We start from the raw sequence: 22010 nt of genomic DNA, 5'->3' as shown, positions 1-22010 counted from the left end.
ATGTGAATATAATAAAATATGAATGAGCCGTCAGAAAATTTAAAAGGGATAGTTTCAGAAAAACCTGAAAAGATAACTATGAACTGATGCAGAGCAGAATAGAACCAGAACAATTTAATGTCCATTAGCATCATATTGTAAAGACAATCTTAAAGACTTTACTCTGATCAGTGAAAAGGTCAGCCATGGGTCCAGAGGATAAGTGGTGAATTATGCTTACAAGAAAGGAACGAATTCAAGATAGAAAAGGAAACACATTTTTTGGGACATGAACAATACAGGAATTTGTTCTCTATGCAAATTGGTAATGAGAGCTTTTCTCTTTATTTAATGGGGGAAATGAGACAGAAACTGGTAAAATAAAATCCTAACTGTTCTCCTGTTTGGCCAAGAAACTAAAGGGACATTTTTAGCTCATTGCTTCCATCTACCGGACACCATCCGCCCTGTCAGCTCTCCTCAGAGAAATCAAAGAGGAATTATCCAGACATAAGCCAAGAGAACAGGGTAAGGTTGGCAGCTTTCACATAAGGCCAGGTGGAGTGAGTTAAGAGCTGCTTCTTCCTGCTGCGAGCAGTTCAATTAGTCCTCAGCAGCTGTGTTGTTTCTGAAAACAGTGTCTTGAGAAGATGCAATAAAGGAGAAGATCCGGTAATGTTCCCCAGAGAAACCCCAGGAGGGCAAGAGCATCAGAATGTGTATGGTTTGCATATTGGGCTCAGCTGCTTCCAAGTTCAGTGTCATGAGGGCCTGCAGGAAGGGGTCCCTCATCCAGATGGGGTCCAGTCTGAGTCTCCTTAGACAAATAGCTTCACCAGCAGAGCCTCACTAGTAGGCGCTGCCAGCAAACACTGACCCTGCTAAACTTTTCATAAGAGCTAGGGTTTGGAGATTATCACAGGATTTCAGGCAAGGAAGGGTTCCCGTAGCCATTCGGCCTAAACTCATTAGAGAGGGGTTGTCCAGAGTCATTCAGGTCTTCTCAGGACCCCATATTCCAACCTCATTCTTTCCTTACTCCAAAAGCAGTGTTCTTTTCCTCTGTAGCGCGCTGCCTTGACTACAGGCCTAAGAATAACCTTAATGTTGAATTATTACCATGCATGGCTTAAAGAATAGAATTGTGAGCCAAGTACAATGCTTAGCGCTGCCAATTTTTGCTGATTTGACTGAACTGAACCTTCCTGGGTCCAAATTTTTGCTTTTCGAAAATAAGTATCATAATCATTGGCTCCCACCGATGTTGCAGAAATTCCATGATGACAAACTCAGTTGTTCAAAGATAGATATAAAAAGATTTTAGAGACCCTCAAAATTCAACTTCTCTATGTTTTGACACATTGATCTTCAAGAAGTGAGACTTCTTTTCGTGGCAATCCATCCTGTGGGATTCTTGTCCATCTTTGTTTAACTCCTCCATAAATAAGCCTTTCTCTAGATATTTTTCAATATTCAAAAAAAAACCCTATGTAATATTTTAATAGCAGTATAATTAATTATAAGGTCACTTATATCACATATACAAATACTTGGTTGCTGAGACAAAAAGTGATCTGTATAATGCAAATTGACAAAATCAACTTGTGAAGAGCCTGAAATAAAACGTCAGACAGGCAGAGACTGACCAGCTAGGGATCTGCCTCTCAGATGGACATACCAAGAGGATGCATTTGGAGGGGGAAAATGTTAAAATAGAGGGGACTGTTATCCATCACAAAATTTGCATAGAAGTTTAGATTACAACTGGCAAAATTGTGAATCAAAATGGTTTGGGAATTATGTGATTCAGAGTAACAGTTGGACATGAACATAATTCATAGCAGAACATGGTTGTTTCTGCTCTGGGGAAAAAACTCAGACCTAGTTGGGACAAGTGAACCAGCCCATAGAGAAGGGCTGATACAGAGACAGTTAGATATTGGGAATATCTAAAATAGGGGATAGCTAGGGATGGATGGATGGATGGAGAGACAGGTAAGATAGATTTAGATAAATTATGGGCAAGGATTTTCTTGACTTAAAACCTAAACTTTGGAAAAATGACAATACCAAAGAGCCGTGGAACCTACCTACAATACATCATCATTCAAGTGATTTTATTTGAATTGTGATTTAACTGGTGGTTTTTCCCTTGATGGTCATTTTGTTAGCATGTACTTAGAGATTAAAGTGAATTAGAATGGATCTTCCTTCCACTCCCAAATACCACACACCATTTTCCCAACCTCACCATCACCTCCCTTCCTTCATAGTATTTGTTTGCCTTCTGTACAAAATGCTTTAAGATCTAGCATTGTGAAGAGAACCCAAATTTTGGATCTCAGCTGTGTGACCATGCAAATCATAACTTCCCAGAGGCTCAGATTTCCACATATTTATACTACTTAACCTCATAGGAAAGCAACTCCCCAACCCACAAGACATTGTTTAATTGGTACGGGTAAATTTCTTAAGTCATATAAGAGCATGAGTTTTTAAACTGTCAGGTTTTGGGAGATTTTTTAATCAGACTTTTTCACTTCTCCTTACACTATGTTTTTTAACTTTAAAATTTTTATTCTGAACTTAACACCAAATAAAACATTCATTTCTACATATGAAGTAAAACAGAAAGACTATATACAAAACCACAGTTCTCTATTGTGTATAACTTGCTTTTAAGTACATAATAAATTCAACATGTTATTTTCAAAGTGGCACTGCTTGTCTGTTTCCCATTGACCTTCCTTCTGTTCTCTTTTGTGAATTCTTGAAAAATGTTTCAATGACCCTTTTTTCCCCCTTTTTTTTTTTTTTTTTTTTTTTTTTTTGGAAATTTTGGTTATTCTCCTGCTAATTCTTCTCTTCCTCCAGGACCCATCACTAGGGCAACTTTTCTCACCTGCCTCCATCTTGCCCCTGGGCTACAGTCACATTCCAAAACTTTTAAGGATGGCATGGAGACTGAAGGAAGATCCATAAGATTGGGTTACTTGGTTATTCACAGGACTTAAATGAGATGGGAGCCAACAATTCTGTTCTCTTCAGTAAGACGGTGTTCCACCAGCCTTAGCATTTGTCCTAACCTCTGAACCCTAAGGGCTTCTAGGAAGTGCCATTCTTCCAGCAGCTGGACTTTTGTGTGGTCTCTCACAATATAGCATGAGCTTAAGAAGTATTACTTATCCTATTTGTTTTCCCAATACTAATAAGGCATAGTACCTAGCCCGTAGTAGTTCCTTAAATAATGTCTTTCATTCATCGATTCATTTATGTCAAAAATTCTATCTTTATCCTGAGTCCATCACCTCTCTATCAGAAGGTGTGTAGAATGTTTAATCAGTGATTCTCTGGAATAATAGTTGGTTTTACTGCAATTACCAATTTTTTTTTCAGTTTTTCCAAGTTTTTTTTACATTTTTATCAGATAAATTTCTCACTTCATTTTGCATCAGTTCATACAAGTGAAAAACACTTTTTAAGCCTTAAAAGTTCTATAGAAATGATTTTTCATACACCAAAGGCATTGTATTTAAGATTAGATGGCAGAAAAGGATTAATGTTAGATAAGCACTAGATTGTGGGAAATGAAATCAAAGGCACTATTTTTCAATCCAGTTTCCCAGTTCAAAACTGGAATATCATGTAATCAAAGATAGTAAACCTACTAGATTAAGAAGCAAATTTTCCCTCTCCTTAAAAAAGGGAACATATAAACTTCACCCATTTATGAGTTTTTAATTGGTAAGAAGAAAGGGAAGTTAATGGAAGGTAGAGTTAATGTAAAATAGATGATGATGATGATGTTTTAAAGGGCCATTGTAATATTTAAATTTACATAAGGAAAATTGAATTATTCATCCAGTAACATAAGCAGAAACGGTTTGAAGTGAAAGTAGAATTATATTTTGAAAGCAAGTGGTATAAAGTAAAACTTAAAGTTTAATTAACAGTCCTTTTGTGGGGGGGCATGTTTTTAGTTACATATGAAAATTTTCTTTATGCTTAAACTTAATAATTATTTGGGGGGAAAAAGGACATAGTTGTAAAAGCTTGGGAATTTTCATGGATCTTTCTTTTTTAAATTTTAGCAGGTTGTCAAAACATTTATGTAATGAACCCCCATAGACACTAGAGGTCAGACTACATGTGCAAGAAAGAAGAAAAACAAATTCTGGTACAGGATATTTGCAAAGGACACAGCGCCAAAGTCTGCCGGCAAATCACCTGCAAAGAGAAAGAATAGAATATATCCTCTTCCCATAAAGAGAGTCAGCAAGATCGAGATTCTCTTAAATATGATTAAGCTAAGTATTTATAGAAACAAGGAGCCTCCACAGAGAAGTGACATCATCTGGCACCTTCTTGGCTCACTTACTAAACTGCCATATGACTATGGCCAAGAGTGCTGACTCGGTTTCCCAATTTGTAAAAACCTGAACATATTCATACCCCGAATATCTGTAGGATATACTTATGAAACACTTTGAGATAACTAAATCTGGCCTCTAATTATTCAGAAATTTTTGTCCCCATCTCCAAATCATTTGGATGCCAGGAATCAAGTCTGCATAAAAGAGATTTAAAACTCAAGGGTTGCAGCTTACTAAAGTTGGATGGGAATTTAAAAGGAGACCTCTTCAAAAACTTCACTTTAGATCATGCACCAAATCAAACCTGTTTCCCAGGATTCATAAGTAATGGTGTTTTCAACCAACACTGCTTAATCTCTCTCACTCAAACCACTCAGTTTCACTGAGGGTGTTGGGGTCAGTAAAAACTGAAATCACAATCAACTTTCTTTCATCTATAGCTTTTTTACCTTTTAATGTTTTATTTGTAGGTTATCAGGCCTATCATAAGACAAGCTACCAAGCCCCCATTTGCCACTCAGTTATGAGGTGGATAGAGAATACAAACTAATTTCAACGTTAGCTCTTGCAAAATTAGTAGTTTTTTTTCTTCTGTCTTGCCAAAATAAAGTATTAGAGAGCCAAAACAAAATGACTGAGATTATGGGTTATTGTTAAGTTATCTCTACTACTGTACCAAATAAACAAAAGTTTATTAAATTAAAAAAAGTGAAAATTGATGGTCCTGTAGACATCAGTCAAACCTTCTCCCAGAAAGGGGAGGAGGAGGAAGGTAAACAAGTTTAGAGTATTCTACTACATATTGTCAAATTTTATTCAGGGTGTGGATTTTTTTCTCTCCTTTTTAAAAACAAATTTGTCATAAAGAGGGTGCAGAAGATGTTTTAGGTAACATAAAAACCAAAAAAAAAATTATTTTTTTTTTAAAAGAGGTAACAGAATATGTTACCAGGTCAAGTACCATTCTTCACTTGATTCATCAGGCTGTGACATTCCGAATACATTTTCACTTCGATGCCAGAGTTCCCAAATCACAACACAACAAGGTGTTTAAAATTCATTTATTGAAAACTGAAAAGGGAAAAAAATCAAACAGCTCCCCATGTAACAACAGTCTAATGTAAAAAGTACAGAAGCTCCATGAATCCAGAAAGGTTCCTCCCTCCCTCCCTCCCATTCCCTCCCCCACACACACAGAAAACCCCTCATCATGGAGGATCCAGAGAAATCCATGGCCAAATGAGTGCTGCTTTGGCCAGAGGGAACCCCCTTAAAAAAAAAAAAAAAAAGCCCTGACCTGACTAAGCAGACTGGTTACAGGGTTTGAAAAGATGCTGGACGATGCCTTCAATTTCAGAATTTTTTATAAATCAAGGCCTTTAAGGAAAGAACATAGAGCTGTCTCCTTCTTCTTCTCTCCCAAGCCCACTTTGTTTCTCCTACCCTACCAAGTCTTTAATGTAGGATACCTGTCAATCAGACCAAGTTTAACAACTTTACCTTAACTACATCAACAAAAAAACCAAATTCATATACCTTGGCTTCTGCTGGCTCTCCTTATAAATCAATATTGAGTTCTGAGAGTTAGAAGTACCAGCTAGTATTAAAGGTGTCAACTCCTGTGTGTTCAAAGGCTACTCATAAATATCTCAGCCTTTTTTCTGCCTTGAAGGTGGTACATTTATAATTATTTTGTAAAAATTTAACACTTAAATTACACCTGCTATGTGATAATTTAGAACTAAACCCACCATCACTCACAATAAGCATTCAAACCTACATCATCTATGATCTTCTAGCATATCTTTGAACATACAATTTTGAATTTCTTGCCTCAGAGAGGAAAATAAGTTAGTTGTCTTAAATATGCTTTCAATTAACTGAGGAAATCCTGGTTCTTTACCTGGGGCCTAGAAATAGATTACAGGGAGTCTCTGAACTTGGAAAGTAAAAAATAAAATAAAATAAGATAAAATAAAATAAATTACATCTTTATCTTCTCTAACCTCAACTGAAATTCAGCATTTCCTCTAATTTGGGATACAGGTAATTAAATATTATTCTACACAAAAGCCCATAGGCTCAGCCAGACTGTCAAAAGGATCTGTGACAATAGGTTAAGAACCCCTAAATTAACAAGAGGACTGGAGCAAGAGAAGGGAAGAGGGAGACAGCACCCCTATCTCAAGAGTGATAGGACCATTTCTCCTGAGAATTTTTTAAAGCTGGGACACCGTTTGTGAACACATCATTAGAAATGATTTTGACAGTTTTAACACTATTGATTTTCTTAAAACATAATTCCATTAATCACATGAATCGATTTCTTTAACAATTTTTATCTTAATCCTACTACCACACCAAACAACTAGTTCAACTATACATGACCAGAGGACAAATGAACTAAAATCAATCTAAAAACCTAATCTGGTTTGGTTCCCAAAACACCCCCCTAGCAACTAACAACAGACCTGGCCCCCAGTGAGAAGCCCATATCAGACTCACCTATATTCACTGTTTCTTCCTAACTACAAATAAGCAGAAAAGTGGTCAAACAATGAAGCACAGAAGGATGGGTGAATCCCAAAAACACCTGGGCCACACAGGAAATAATGGTTAACATTTTTTATAGCACTTTAAGGTTTACAAAGCACTTTATATATATTATTTCATTTGATCCGGATGATGAAAAGTAGCTGTCAAATAATCATGATTTTGCAAAATTCATCTGGTCCCAAGAGAGACCTTTCTTGGTGGACCCCAATAACTCCTCACTTCCCTCCCCAGGACCAGAAGAATCAGTGGAAAAGAAAACTTCTGAACACATAAGGTTTTACTTCCAGTCAAGTAGGCCATTTTCCCAAGTTCTCAAAGAACTACATAAAATGAAGCGGGGCTATTTCTACACAGGCTGAAAACCTTTCTAGAACCCTGCTCAACCCTCTTCTCCTAACTTGCTGAATATATTTAAACAATTTAAGTCTAAATGAGGGGAAGGATCAGAGAAGAGAAGAGTTGATAAAATCAGCTGAACTTTTAGCCTGAAAAGTACACCTCAAAGATGGGCACAAAGTTCAATGGAAAGATTGCTGCCAAAACAGACCCGCTTAAATTACTCTTGGTATAAATGCTAATCTATGTTTACCTTCCAAGTGAGGGCCCAACTAGTCAAGGAGTGATATCCTTGCAAACCACCATCGCATAACCTATATGCCAAATTCAACATTTCCATTCATGGTCTATAAGCAGAAAATTCAGTAACGACTGGTCAGGTTAGGTCACATCAACTCTCAAACCCCAAGAAAATAAATGAAAATGGGCTGTGTTCAAGTATCAAGAGATTTACAGTAAATCCATCTCACTCCCAAACTATTACTATGCTGCAAAAGGAGCAGAATTTACAAATAAATGTCATCACTGATGCAAAATCAGGTTGCAGAAGCCAAGAACTCTCCAGATGGAACTACTAATTTCCCCTAAAACTGAAGCCCATATCATGTGATTTCATGGAGGATCTTAAACCTAACCATAAAGAGAATTGCATGCTGTAGAAAGTGCCATCTGTTCTAGTTTTTCCACAGGAAAACTGAAATTCTCATCAAATGTTTGATCAACAAAGTTTTGGCCTTTGTTGGCAATCTGGATCAAATTCTCACCTCAGCAAAAAATAAAAGCTAACCATAAATTTCAAAATTAGTGTGATTAAACAACTGTGCCATAATGGGACTTTCTGGTATTTGGAAGCTTATAGGTATAATAATTTCCACATGTAATTTTTTTATGGTAATTTCTCACATATTAATCTAGCCTTAAAAAAGCAAAAAAAAAAAAATCAAGCCATTAAAGAATGAAAGAACATAATTATTAAAATGATGGCATCTGAGAAACCAAAGCACCCTCGTAATTGGTACAGATTGTCCTCTGTGGAAAAATGCCAGCTTGGAAGGTGCTGGCCCACCTGAAGCAAACAACTGCTCTTGATGGCCGCAGCATTCCTTCAAGCCCAACATAAGCTGTTCCTCAGCCAAAACAGAGATTCCCAGTCCAAGGATGGGCTGTTACCTAGGCTATTTTAATAAATGGTCTTGGGACTCCCTTACTGACACAGTCCAAAGAGGGAGAGAACAAAACATACATTATAAAGGGTTTATTTAAGTTCACTCTGAGGGAGTCAGTGATCTTGGGAGATCAGGTATTAAGTATCTTATTCAAAAATATCTTTTTAATTGGATTTATTGAAACCTAAAAGGTACACACAATTAGCACCCTAACTACCCTTAGGCTTTTTACTTTCTCCATAACCACTGCCTAAAATATCAGGATGAGAAAAGATTCTAAGGCTTACAGTTGGTCTTATCAAGAAAAAAAGCAAAAAATGTCTGGTACAAAACATTTCATTTCTGCAGCAGGCTTCACTTCACTGCTTCACTGACAGAAAAATCCAATTTTAAAAAGTGCTTGGGCATAGATGCTTTTAAACTCCTGGGTGGCAAAGATAACCAGAGGCACTTGGTCTGAACCAGAGCCTTGTTACGCATCTCAACATACACTCTAACGACACTCTCTTTAGGTACAAAGAAAGGCTCTTCAAAATAATTTTTCAAAACCCTATTCTCAGGGTTTAAAGAGAATCTAAGAATAATAAAGCTTAAGCTGATTAAGGACAGTGCCTAGGATATGAAGTTTGGGATGACCTTGTTTCAAATTGAAAAATGCCAGTCAGGAACTATTACCAAAAAACAAAAATACAGAAGGGGAGTTTCAGAGAAATATCTAAGGCAAGGGTCAGCAAAGACACCATATCAAATTACTACCTCTTCCATATGTCCAACTGCCAAATAGAATATACTGGCCAGGGTAATCGAAGAGAATTCTTACCAAGCACATGTGCCCCACACACAATAACAAACAAAAATAAAAGAATCTCTTCAGTGTAGGGAAATGTCCTACTTGCCTATATTGAGACAAAAGAAAAGGCTTAAAAATATAAAAGCAAAATGTGAAGCCTGGCATTTAGTCATAGTTCTTAACAGTAAAATCAATGGCAACATTAAAACAGGGTCTTGAAAATGGATGAGTATTTATTCTATCATGAGACAAGACTATCCATAAGAGTTTCAGATAGTAAAGAACACTCAAGGGACAGATAGTACTCACTATTTGTAATTCACAAAATATTCAATATGTTGGGACAATATTTCTCAAACTCGAGGACTTAATTCATATACAAACAAAAGGCCTTCGAGGTGCATCCATTTCAGTTGCTAAACAATTTTAGTCGAACCCAGCACCAATCTAAAGAGATTACAATAGTGACTGTAATGTGATGGTCTAAGATGGAAATCTCTAGGTATATCCCTTACACTTTGCACTCAGAGAATTATCTGGCCCAATGTTTCATTCCTAGTATCACCACACAGGTGTATCAAGCATAGCATAATATAAAAATCAATGTAATGTTAGCTTTAGTTAGACATGGAAGTGACTGTGAAGATGGTCATCTGAACTAGAGTATGAATGATACAGAGTACAAGGCAAGCTTTGTGTACAGTAAGAGGGGGAACGGACTCCATTTTCTTCTTCTAACCCTACTCTGTATTTGTTTGGGGCTGCTCCTCCAAGAATCTCAGAACACTCTAACATTCAAGTGACAAATATAAGCTTCATTTTACAAATGGAGAAGCACAGGCTGGAGGTTAAGTGTTTTGTCCAAAGTCTAAAAGCCATTGGGGCATCCATTTTCTGATCAATCCTCTCCTGATTACAATAAGAGAGTTCGAACATGATAGTACCAACTTCCCTGAAACAGGTTTTTGTTTTCCCTGGAAAACTGCCTGGAGCCAAAGACAGGCTCACCTCCCTCAAGCTAGCAGCTTCACAACTACCTGGACTGTTTCTCTCAATCTGGTTATGATTGAGTTTTGTTCTGTGTAAGTGGCGACATGCTCAATGTTCTTCTCCAAAGGTTACTGGCAAATATACAGGTCTATATTACATACTACATAGAAAGTACTTCAAGGAAGGGTGCGTGAATTTATACTCCTTTGACAATAAAGTGTGCATTTTGGTAAAAAGGCCTTATTTCAAAAGTGCATGCTGCTTTGAGTCATAGATACCAATGTCTGCAAGTCTTATCTCATCCTCCAGAAGCCAAAGGAGATGAGATATTCCCTTCCAGCGAGCCTCCCTCTTTGATGAGAAGTAGATCATCAAGTTGTCAATGACTGAATATTCTTGAGCATTTCATCAAAAGCTTCTGGGGAAGGGGGCTCGGCATTCTGGAAAGTGGCCTTGATCCTGCTGTAAAGGCTGAAGGATTTCAGTTCCAGCCAGATAAACCCAAAGCGATCCTCGTCAAACAAGATGAAGATGCCTGGAGTCCGCTCCGGGCTGGTGAAGCCATGTCCTGCTATCAGACCTGTGCCATAGAAACTAGGGGGAAAGAAAAAGGAAGAGATGGTGAGAGGGGAAAAAGGGGGACAAAGGAAAGTCTTTTAAAGATACACAAATAACAGGCTCCAGTTATTCATATATATGCTTTGGGAGGGAAAAGAAAAGATTCTAATTTTAATCAAACTCAAACGGCCTTTAGGTAAAACTGGTTTTAAAAAACTAGACACCACCAGGAATGACTATGCCAAAAGGGAGCCAAGTTTTCCACATGAGGGAAGTCTGCAACAGTACTACACCAACATAACAAGCTGCTCTCAAGGGGAAAAGACCCAGCTCACAGCAAAGAGAAAAGGAGTTAGGTTACAATGGTTTTTTCTAATAACGAGATCATTTACATGCATATTAATGCTTTAGCTTTTTTTCCCTCCCCTTTGTCTTTGTTCAACCTAAATATTACTACTGATATGATAGTAATGCATTAGAACCTAAGCATTAGCTAACAGCAAGTACACACAGAATGTCCCTATAATCAATGGATTTATCAAGCTCCAAGAATGTACCAGAAACTGTATTATGCATGGGAATATAAATGCAAAGAATGAAATAACCCTGCCTCAAAGAGCTTATACTGCTTGTCCCTACTAAATGTCCCTACCCAATAACTACAAGGCTAGGAAGAAGGCCCCATTTGCTGTGCAGGGGCAGCCTTGCCTGCTCCATATATTTGAGAGAAGTCCTGAAGGAAGTGAGTGCTTCTGCAAGCAGAGGTGAAAGGGAGTAGGTCCCCGGGGCGGGGGAGAAGAAAGTGTTCAGCCCATGCAAAAGCAAGGTGGGGAGAGATGGAGAGCTGTGTGTGAGACAGAGAAAAGGTCGTTTTGGGCTGTGGAGAATATGTTGTGGAGGCTCCTACACTGAAGCTGGAAAATTAAGTCAGACATGATGGGCTGTGAAGGATACAAGCCCCACTGAGAAGGCGATACTGGATACTCCTGACCAGGATGGAGAAATGTTTTTCTGCCAAGGGCCATTTGGCTATCTGTAACATCATTCGTGGGCCACACAAAATGATTAACTTACAGCTCTCCAGCAGCAGGAGGTTGTTATTACCTAGTTTTCAGATCATCACCCGTTAGTTACCCTAGGGAATGATTTTACAGGCCTTACACAGGCTGCAGGCCAGATATTCCCCACCTTTGCTCTAGACCAAGGGGTTCCTAATGTAGGGTCTTAGAACGTGTTTCTTTCACATTCTGACAACTGTCATTCCCTATAAATGCTTCCACTGTAATCCTATGCATTTTATTTTCTACATTTAAAAACATAATTTTGAAGAGTCCACAAGTTTCACCAGACTGCCACAGGGTCTGGCAATCCAATAAAGGTAAAGAACTCCTTCCAAGGGCAACAGAAAGGCCCTGCTAATTAATAATGCTGGGAAGTGACATGGTCAGCCATGCCCTGAAGCAAGTGACGATTCATACAAGAGAACACAGAGCTGAAAGGGAGTTGGTCTTAGAACCCATTCAAAGCAGAGCAGAAGAAGCCTGGGAGGTCTTTGGGGGCCTGGACACATCACTTCATTTTCTCTGTCTGAAAAATAAAGCTTTAGCCTATCATCCTGTGATCCCACGCTCCTTCCTCAGGCTGTCTCCGAGCTCAAATCGTAAAGATGGTAGAGCACAAAATTAGGTTTTCATTTTGTTCTCTTTGTAGAGGCCCAGTCCCAGATTTTATCAAGAGAGCCATCCGGGGGTGGAAAATGTCTCCACTGCAGTCAGAGAGTGAACGGGCCTTGCACACAGCTCGTGTGCTACCAGAGGAAGGATGGAGTCCGCGCAGTGGACAGTCAGGTGCTCAAGAAGAGCAGTGACCTGGACAAAAAAGTGTCACCAGGCTCAACCAGAGGCTTTCAATCCCATGACGAATCGCAACAGATCTGTCCAATGGGACTCCTTCTGCAGCAGGCTAAAACTTAATGAGAATAATCAAAGTCACCTCCCTCCCCTTCAGCCTCTTTCTTCCAAAAAACCCAGAGTAACACCAGCCTCTGGCTTCCTGGTTAAAAATGAAAAATGGTGAAGTTAGGAATATATCAGCAGGAGGGGCAAAAATAGAGCCCGACCCTGTGCCTAGAAAGACCGGCACTTGCTTGCAAGAGTCTAAGAAACAGAGATAAATGATTTCTCACTTTGGGGAGAAAAAGTTACCATAGACTCCAAACAGGTGAAGATCATTCACAACATTCAAGCAATAAAGCTTAGCCAGTAAGGCATCGATTATTTCATATTTCAAAACCTGGCTAGATCTGGGGTTCATCATTGTGGGAAATTCTATTAATACAAACAGCAATTTATCGATGCTTTCTTCTTACAAGGGCTTTCACAGAGAGTCTCTAGAATTGTTATTTAAAACAACATTTTGTGGGGACTAGGACGACACAATATCATCCATCTATTATTCTTTGCTTTCCCCATCCCAATTTCCTTTCTAATCAAATATTTCTTCAACATCAAATGATCACAGATTTAGGAAGTAGAAAGGATCCTTGCAGGTCCTCAAGTCCAATCATCTCATTTACAGATGAAAAAACTGAGGCCTGAGATATTAAGCAATTTGCTGACAAGTGATCAACAAACTACAAACAATGGGATCTCATTCTTTCCTCCTTTTAGTCAATTGTGAGACTAAGATATTATTTGTCACAGAAAACCATTTTTGAAATTCTGCCAATTCCCCTTGGAGAATTTCCTCATTATGTGTGTAGCATTCTCAGAAGGATGTCTGTGAGTCAATTACTGCTGCATTCTCAAAATCTAGTCACTAAAAATTTTTAGGGGTTCAGAAATTGTCGCATTTTCCATCCTTTTCCTTCCTAAATGTTCTTAAGAAAACAATATCACTCCTTCCATGCTTATGTCACCTCTAACCTCTACATACTTGGTCTGGACCACTCACTCTGCCAGACTTACGTAACACAATGGAGTAGTAGATATTAGGATCCAAATGTCACAGAACCTCAAAAATTAAGCTAATTAATAAAATTTAAACCATAATTTAAAATTTTCAATTAAAATTATTTTTAATTTGAAAAATAACTTAAATTTTTTTAATTTAAAAAAATTAGTTAAAAATAATAAAGGAAAAGGAATTGCCAGCATTTTTATCACAACGAATCCTACATCCCTGTTTTATCTACAAACACTCTTAGGATGACAGGTCTCATCTGGATGCCATGCCAAGTTTTCAGAAGATTTGTTTCTGTTTCCATTGCCTTTTGCTCTTTTATGAGGTGATATCACTCATCATCTTTTCCCATTTTTCCTACAGTGTTTTACAAATAAGTTTCTGAACTAGTGGTATCCTTGGCTACCATGTCTCTACATCTGACAAGAAAAGAAAGTGTTTGCCAGAGTCTCTAAAAAGGTTTCTGAGATCATCTGTTCTTCTTGTTGGGGTAACTGCCTTACATCAACTTAAAGGTTTTGGTGGAAACAAAGGTCAGTATCTTTGCCTTTTTTCCATGTCTCATTTTTTCAAAATCAACAACTCATGTCAATAATTCATGTTGAAGCTATTATAACTTTTCAGGGATTTCTTCTCTCTATCCTTCTAATTTGATGTGGATTTGGATCTTTACAATGGCCTGACTGCACAGAAAAAGCTGAGTCTGATGACTTTTGTGGATTAATAATACCCCATTCATTTTAGTCTGATAAAATAATTAATTTCACTGTGCTGTTTTTATGACTTCAAAAATTATTCAGTGAGTGCCTACTATGTGAACATAAAGTAAGTTAGGAAGTCCTAACCTGACAGAAGCTTTTTAAAAAAACTCCTAGAACCAATTAATTGAATCAACATTTGTAGGGACTTGTCATGACCAGCTTTCAGAAATGCTGATTGAAGGCAGTGGCCATGGTGAAGATTAGGTGAAGAAGAAAGTAAGTTCTCAGCTAGGAAACAAGAAGGAAAGATCCACTGTGCTGGAGTGTGAGATGAAAGGCCTGGCTAGGCTAGAGTGGGGGTCCCTGGACTATAGGTCCATCCCAGAGAGACAGGGAGAAGCAATCATCTCAAACTCTTTCCACAGCATGTCGGGTAAGTCTGGTGCCGACAAGAAGAAGAGAGGCAGATTAACCCTCACCGGGGGGTCCTTTTGTGCTCACGCTGTCTCATGAACCAAAGATGGACACAAAGAAAAGGGAAAAACAGGAGGAAGGAAAGAAACCAGGAGCCAACCCCTGGAAATCTGTCAGCAGATCCCACAGGCACCGGTATTGCTGAGAGGAGAGGGTGGGCAGCGGAGAATTCCCACAGGCCAAGGCTCTCCCAAAGGGCCCCAGGACCTGCCGTGAGCACAGACCAGCCCAGAGCACAAGAGAACTAACCCACCCTTAGCTGCTCCCCACAGCAGGGACTTAAAACCGCTCACAACGGACTGGTCAGAACTTCCCCACCTCTCCCAATTCACAACACAGAAGACAAAGCTTGGGCTGTCCCCATTTCTTACCACATCCGACAGGTTCGAGGGTAGTCTTCATTTCTGGAGATCACTCCTGCGGGTAGCACAAAAGGCTGCCCAGCCTCAGATGGAGCCGGGTCTGGGGCTGCTGGTGGCACCCCTCCGGAGGCTTCCACCCCCTTCTCAGTCTCACCTCCTCCTTCTGCGGCCCGAGAGGGAGTGGGCATGGGCGGCTCCGGCTTCTGGTAAGCAGGCCCTGGCGGGCCTTCTCTGGTGCTCGGACGGGCACGGCTCTGCCCTTCCTCCTGCCCCTCCTGCTGCTGCTGCTCCTGACGGACTTGCTCTCGTACCTCCAGGATGATACGAGAGAGCTCATTAAAGTTACGCAGGTTCTCGACGTCAGGCAACTGAATTCGGTGCATGAGGTCAATTTCTACAGTCTGCTGGCCAGCTGGAATATTGGGATCTCCCTAAAAGGGCCAAGGAATCAGCAGAATGTTATTTCAGGAGTAACCTGGAAAACATGCATTGACTCTTTGATGGTCCAGCTTTTACTGAAGACCATATGATCTCCTTCCTCTCTCCCATTCAGTTGTAACAAAGAAAGACATTTCAGCTGCCTTTTACTAAGCTTACTTCCCATTCCGCATAGCTCATTGGGTTACTAGGCCCAGTGCTCTCTTTGTCAGGGATTCTGGTGATTATGGGATATGGTCGGGGTAGGGGAGAGGAGGAGTGGGGGTGAGGGGGAGAGGAAGGGGGGATTGTTAAGAATCAACATGAACCCCATCCATTTGCTCCTATGTCACTTATATCACTTGAATTGATATTCTTGTAGTGCATCTTTATTCAAAGGTTTGTAGTAAAAATCAGTGTAAAGGTGGGTATGTATAGTTAAGTTAAATCAGAACTGATTTGCAATTGTCTATGTCAAGCCATGAAAAAACAATGTTGAAGGAAAGGGAACTAAAGATCCCTGTGGATAGTGAGCAAAGTGTCCAAAGAGGGACTTAAGGAGGAAATATCTCTAAGTAGAGTTCAATACACAAAAGCTGGGATGTGGGGCCAGGCAGCCTCAAGGAAAACAATTTTAACCTGACATCCCTGGAGGAAAAACTGAGGCCAGATCCTCATCCACCTGCCCCCTAAAAATCCTACCATCTCTCCACAAAACTGAAGGGCTCGGAAAATAAGGATTCACTCTTGGTCCAAAGTTGAAATGGGGGAACTAGCAAGAAACAACTAACCCAGGAAGTAGGGGACAAGTTGGAGCATTGGGATAAGCTGACCTCTAGGGTGTATGATGAGCAGAGATGCTTATCCAGAGACATACTCTTACTAGATGCTGATCACCTGGGAATGGGGGCTGGGCCCTCACAGAACATCAGAAACTGTTTCAAGGCTGCTGAGCTGACACCTGCCCTAAGTCACATGAGAAGGAGAAACAGAGACAGAATTCAAGTCCAAGTCCTAGAGCCAGGACGGATCTGACTTCCAATCCCAGCTCTGCCTATGACAATCAAAGTCCTGCTTTACCAAGTTACATCCCCTCTGTGGGCCTCAGTTTTTTCAAGTATAAAAACCTAAGAAAGGACTGGACGATTTCTAAGGTCTCTTCCATTTCCAAGTCAGTGAGAGGATCACAGGCTCTCCAACACCAAGAGCATCATTCCCCTACCTGATCACACCATAAAAAGTTAGATGCTGGAAATTACCCTGGAGCCAGACAGGCTGGCAGGGAGACAGCACCAGCAGACTTACTGTGATCTTTGTTCCTTTGGCACATTTCCCATGGAAGCTCAGCATGACGATCTCTAAGCCGTGACTCCCATAAGTCCCCTTGAAGAGGCCTGGCCTGATGAGGTCATCGGGCCTTCGAGGAGGGAGGTAGATCCGCCTATACGTCAGACAATTGCTGCAAAGGTACAAAGACAGAGCAGTGTCCACATCAAGGTTCCTGATTTATGGAAGAAACCATCACCTATTTTTCTTTCTTTAAACTTCAGGAAATGTCACAGTTTGTTTTATCTCCATAAACTTGAGATGGAAAATGTCATCTGCATCCAGAGAGAGAACTATGTAGACTGAATGTGGATCAGAGATTAGTATTTTCATCTTTTTTTGTTTGTTTTTTTCTTTCTCATGGCTTTTCCCCTTTTGATCTGATTTTTCTTGTACAACATGACAAATATGGAAATAGGTTTAAAAAAGACTGCTTATCTTTTGCAGAAAGAGGGAGAAAAATTTGGAACACAAAGTCTTACAAAAATGAATTTGAAAACTATCTTTGTATGCATTTGTAAAAATAAAATACCAATGAGAAAAAAATGTTTTAAATAAAGTGAATACATATATCTGTATTTATCAATGCATAAATGTGTGTGTGTATATCAAGAAATACAGAGAAAATACAAAGATGAAAAAAAGAAAAAAACAGAGACAAAGAGAAAGTTAATTAAAGTCTAATTCTGATTAAGGGAGAGAGAGACTCACAGTAATGATAGACCACTAAAGCGCTGCAGTTTGTGTATATAAACATAGGCATGTTAAATGCGTATCTGTTTTGCATAGACAAAAATGCAAATGCTCAAAGTACTGTCAAACATGCAAGCCTTTTGTGGAACTGCTCTAGGAAGTTTCCTCAGGTTCAGAGGGGGTAGGAGGCAACTAGGACTTCTTGGCATGTAATGCTGACACTTACTCATATTGACTGGTATATATGAACTTCATCAGAATAAGCTCCTGCATGTGTTCATGGAAAATGTCTTCCAAGGTCCGCCCCCATTCTTCTCTCAGCCATGTCCGGAATTCCTGCCAAAATAATAAAATTTATTAAATTCTTCACAGAAAATTGGCACGAAGACATATCTTTAAATGATCATCCCCCAGCTGTTTGTAGATGATTTACTAATAATATTTCCACCATGTACTAGAATATAATATTTAACTCTTAAAATTACCCAAGCCAACATAGTTTATACAAAACTCTTAGTTCCTAATTCTACAGTGTCTTTCAACATTATTTAGAACTAATCTTAACATTCAGCAGATTCAGATTTTATTTTCAAATTATTCCAATTTGTGGACTATTTTAGGAATATTTTTCTTTTCCCAATCCAAGCAGTTTAACAAAAGTGAATCAAGTGCCTGTTGTGATGGAGTTCTTTGAAAAATAGATATTAGGTTACAGTTAGCTGGAGGAGTGGATAGAGCACTAGATCTGAACTCAGGAGGACCTGAGTTCAAATTCGACCTCAGACACATAAAACTTCCTAGCTATGTGACCCTGGGCAAATCAGGAAACTGCCTCAGGAAAAAAAAAAAAAGAAAAGAAAAGAAAAAAGAAAGAAAGAAAAATAGATATTATAAAGACCAAAAAAAATTAACATTAATACGAAAGTGAAAATGTAGATATCATTATAACATACAAACATTTTACTATAAATAATGTGAATGGTATCAAAGATAAGGGCTTAGAGTTAGAGTTCAGTTTCCTATGAACACAAAGAACCTCTCAATGTAACCACAAGAATACCAACCAGGGCAGCTAGATGACACAGTGGATAGAGCCTTGGCCCTGAAATCAGGAGAACCTGAGTTCAAATTTGACCTCATACACTTAACACTTACTAGCTGTATGACTATACCCAGTGCTAGTCACTTAACCCCAATTTGCCTCCCCCCCCAAAAAAAAAATAAATAAAAAATAAAACAGAAACAAATGATAAAAATTGGGGGAAAAAAACCTACTAATCCAAACAAACCAGGAAAAAAATTTGTTTGTTCTAATAAATTATTTGTTCTAATAATAGCTTATTAGAGCACTGAATCTGAGGATGGAAAAGGAAGGGACCAAAGAACTCATTAAGGAACTATCAACTTCTAACTAGAAGCAATAGCTCCAAAAGCTCTAGATAAAATCAAGGAACAATCCTAGAATCTCTACTGACTTCATACACCTTAATAAATAAATACATGGTCTAGGGTTGGATGGCAATTTATAGTAAAGAGCAAAATGAGATGGTTTTTAACAATAAAGTACTTAGAATAACCTAGCCAGGTATTCTCTAACCTAGGCCCACAGGAACCGGATGTCCATGGGTCTCAGGAAGTTTAAAAATAAATTTGATATGCCATCTGGGAAAGATTAATTATAGCTAGCACTCAATAAATACTTACTTACTAATAGTTTGATGAAGCCACAAGCTCATTTGATGAGATCTTTTTATCTCTTCTCAGCTCATATCAAGCTGAGCCCAACCCAAGGCATAAAGATTCATAATGATTATTAAGAATGATTATATTATAAATGTAGTTGGATGACTAATTATGTTTTACATGGTTTCCACATGTGTAATGGGTGTCAAATTGTTTGCCTTCTTCATAGCTGGGGAAGGGGCTGGAAGGAGAACATTTGGAACTCAAATTTGTTTTAGAAAAGGAATGTTAAAAATAAAGAACTAAAATCAAAATAAAAAATAAATCTAGTTAGGTATTAAATCCACTCATTTTACTTCCATAATGAATAGCCAATTATGTAAATTTATTAGCTGACAAATTATATGAGTTTAAATGGGGTTATAAAAGATGTCATTTAACTGACAAAAAAGTTAAAATATAACTAATATTTTGTGGACACTCATTCTTCCTGACAACCGTAGAAATATATTCTTAAAAAACTCAAACCTAACAGAAGACTACCTAAAAACTTTTTATACATTTGTGTAGAGGGATAATTGCCACCCCTGCCACTAGAATCAGTGGGTATGCCAAAAGCATTGCAAAGGGCAGCATTCGTGGAAATAGCACTCAAAACTAGTAAAAAGGGGGAATTATTTTTTAATGTGCCTTTAACCCTTTCAACCCCAAGATAAACAACCACAAACTAACTAGAACAGATACAAGCAGAGATTAGCAAATGAAGATGTTTCCACTGGCTGCCCATCCAGCCATACTGGCCAGCTAGAAAACAGCCTCCCATACAGTGTGTGGAGCATCCTCCTTGATCGGTATCCAAAGCACAGAGCAGAAGTTTCATTATCAGAGAAGACTCTGAGGAGGCAGGCAAGAGAGTAGCACTAAGGTACCTGCTTCCATTAGTTATCACATCAATCACCCGGGTGTTCAGAAGCACAAATCACTCTTAAAATGCTAACACTGGGTACATTCTGCTTGTTTCTAATTCAAACTGTAACAGACTCTAAACAAAGGAATTACTGGAAGGCAGGCGACAGGAACAGGGACAGCTGCCAGAAGCATTTATAACACACAAATACAACCACCATCTTAATTACATTTTTACAAGCCAGTTTCTCAGATACCGTTAGCTGATATAAAATGGAAGACAGTAGGGTATTATGGGAAAAGTGCTGGATCCAGACTTAGGAGAGATCTGGCTCACATCTCCCTCAGCCACTGACCACTAGTAGGACTGTAGGCAAGTCCCTTAACTTCTTTGAGCCTTGGTTTCCTCATTTGTAAGATGGGGATAACAATGTCTCTGTTGAGATAGACCTCAAGGGGGTTGTTTTGAGCATTACAGGACATGATACATGTGAAAGTGCTTCATAAACCTTAAGAACTATGTACATAAACCCATTTGCACACACATCAACTACTCTTAATAAAATAAACCAAAAATGGCATTTACACAGAAAAAAAGAGACTTGAAATTCAATCAGTTCTTTTTAATCACTTTGCAATTTACACTGAAGAATGAATCACTGATTCATGACAGCACCCCTAAGATTCTATCTGCAACACAAGGTTCTGCACCACCTGATCTCCAGTTAATGGCGAATATGGCGAATGGAGAATATGAAGATTGCAAATAAAGTAATGCATCAGATTGTTTCTCAAAGTCATATTCCAAAAGGAGGATCCTCACTACAAAACCCAGCAAAATTAGCATTTCAAAATCTTTCTTCAATAATAGCACTTCTTCAGTTATGAAATTTAGATTAGCTACAAAATGTTGAGAAATCAGACTCAGGAACTTCTTAAATCAAGCTAACATATTTGATTAAAAATGCCTTTTGATCAAATTAAACACTTTTACTTTTCAGAAGGCTTTTTTAAAGCTTTCTACAGATAGCTCCAGTCACTTAACAAAGGTGTTATAAACATTAAGCTTAGTTCATTCATCTTAGGGAAGAAAATCTATACATATAAACATATTCATATGGAGCAACTTCTAAAAATGTGTTAAAATACATCTCAATGCTAAATACGCTGCTAATATTATCTCTACCCTTCTCCTTCTCCAAAAGGAATACAATAAAGAGTTAGTAATATATCCCGGTTAATATATCTCTATTCTTAGAGTGCCCACCCACCTGCATTCCCAAGACAGACTTACCTCTTGTCTACCACCAGACATCCTGTGATGATCTGTCTGGTTGCACTTGGTAGAAAACTCATCCTTCTTTACAATCTAGTAATTCATAGAAGGAGAAAAAGAGAACTGACAACAAGAAGTATTATATGAGCAATTTGGCAGAAAGGATTCAAGCACACAACATGAAACAGGAAATCGGGGATATTCCAAGGTAGGCCCCTCTGGTTTACTCGATTAACCAAACAATCCTCTTTTGAAGGCAATTTTGGCAGTCATAAGTATGAAAGGTTAAAATGGCAGAAGTACATATCAATACCCTGAAATAACAATTCCCTTCTCAGAAGGAAGGGTACAAGTGACACTGAAGGAAGAAAGACAGGCATTGTGTCCTCACAGAACTTCTGAGGCCTTGACTATTTGCCAAAATCTAATGCCAAGGATAGGGTGGTTTACTGCAATGCAGGTT

General features: G+C 38.7%; 1 protein-coding gene across 1 annotated transcript in view; it reads right to left on the bottom strand.

The window, feature by feature from the left end:
- Window positions 1–5399: 5399 nt before the first annotated feature.
- The window catches only part of FBXO31 (F-box protein 31), a 56305-nt gene continuing 39694 nt past the window's right edge, over window positions 5400–22010 (bottom strand). Inside the window, 5 exon segments of the mRNA XM_031950171.1 lie at window positions 5400–10784; window positions 15256–15677; window positions 16969–17122; window positions 17909–18018; window positions 21566–21640. Of these exon segments, the coding sequence (XP_031806031.1) occupies window positions 10562–10784; window positions 15256–15677; window positions 16969–17122; window positions 17909–18018; window positions 21566–21640 (984 nt within the window). The 3' untranslated portion in view covers window positions 5400–10561.

The sequence above is a fragment of the Sarcophilus harrisii genome, chromosome 2 (genome assembly GCF_902635505.1).
Source record: "Sarcophilus harrisii chromosome 2, mSarHar1.11, whole genome shotgun sequence".
NCBI lineage: Eukaryota > Metazoa > Chordata > Mammalia > Dasyuromorphia > Dasyuridae > Sarcophilus > Sarcophilus harrisii.
Note: the sequence above shows the minus strand (reverse complement) of the source record. Positions and strands in the feature narration are given on the sequence as shown.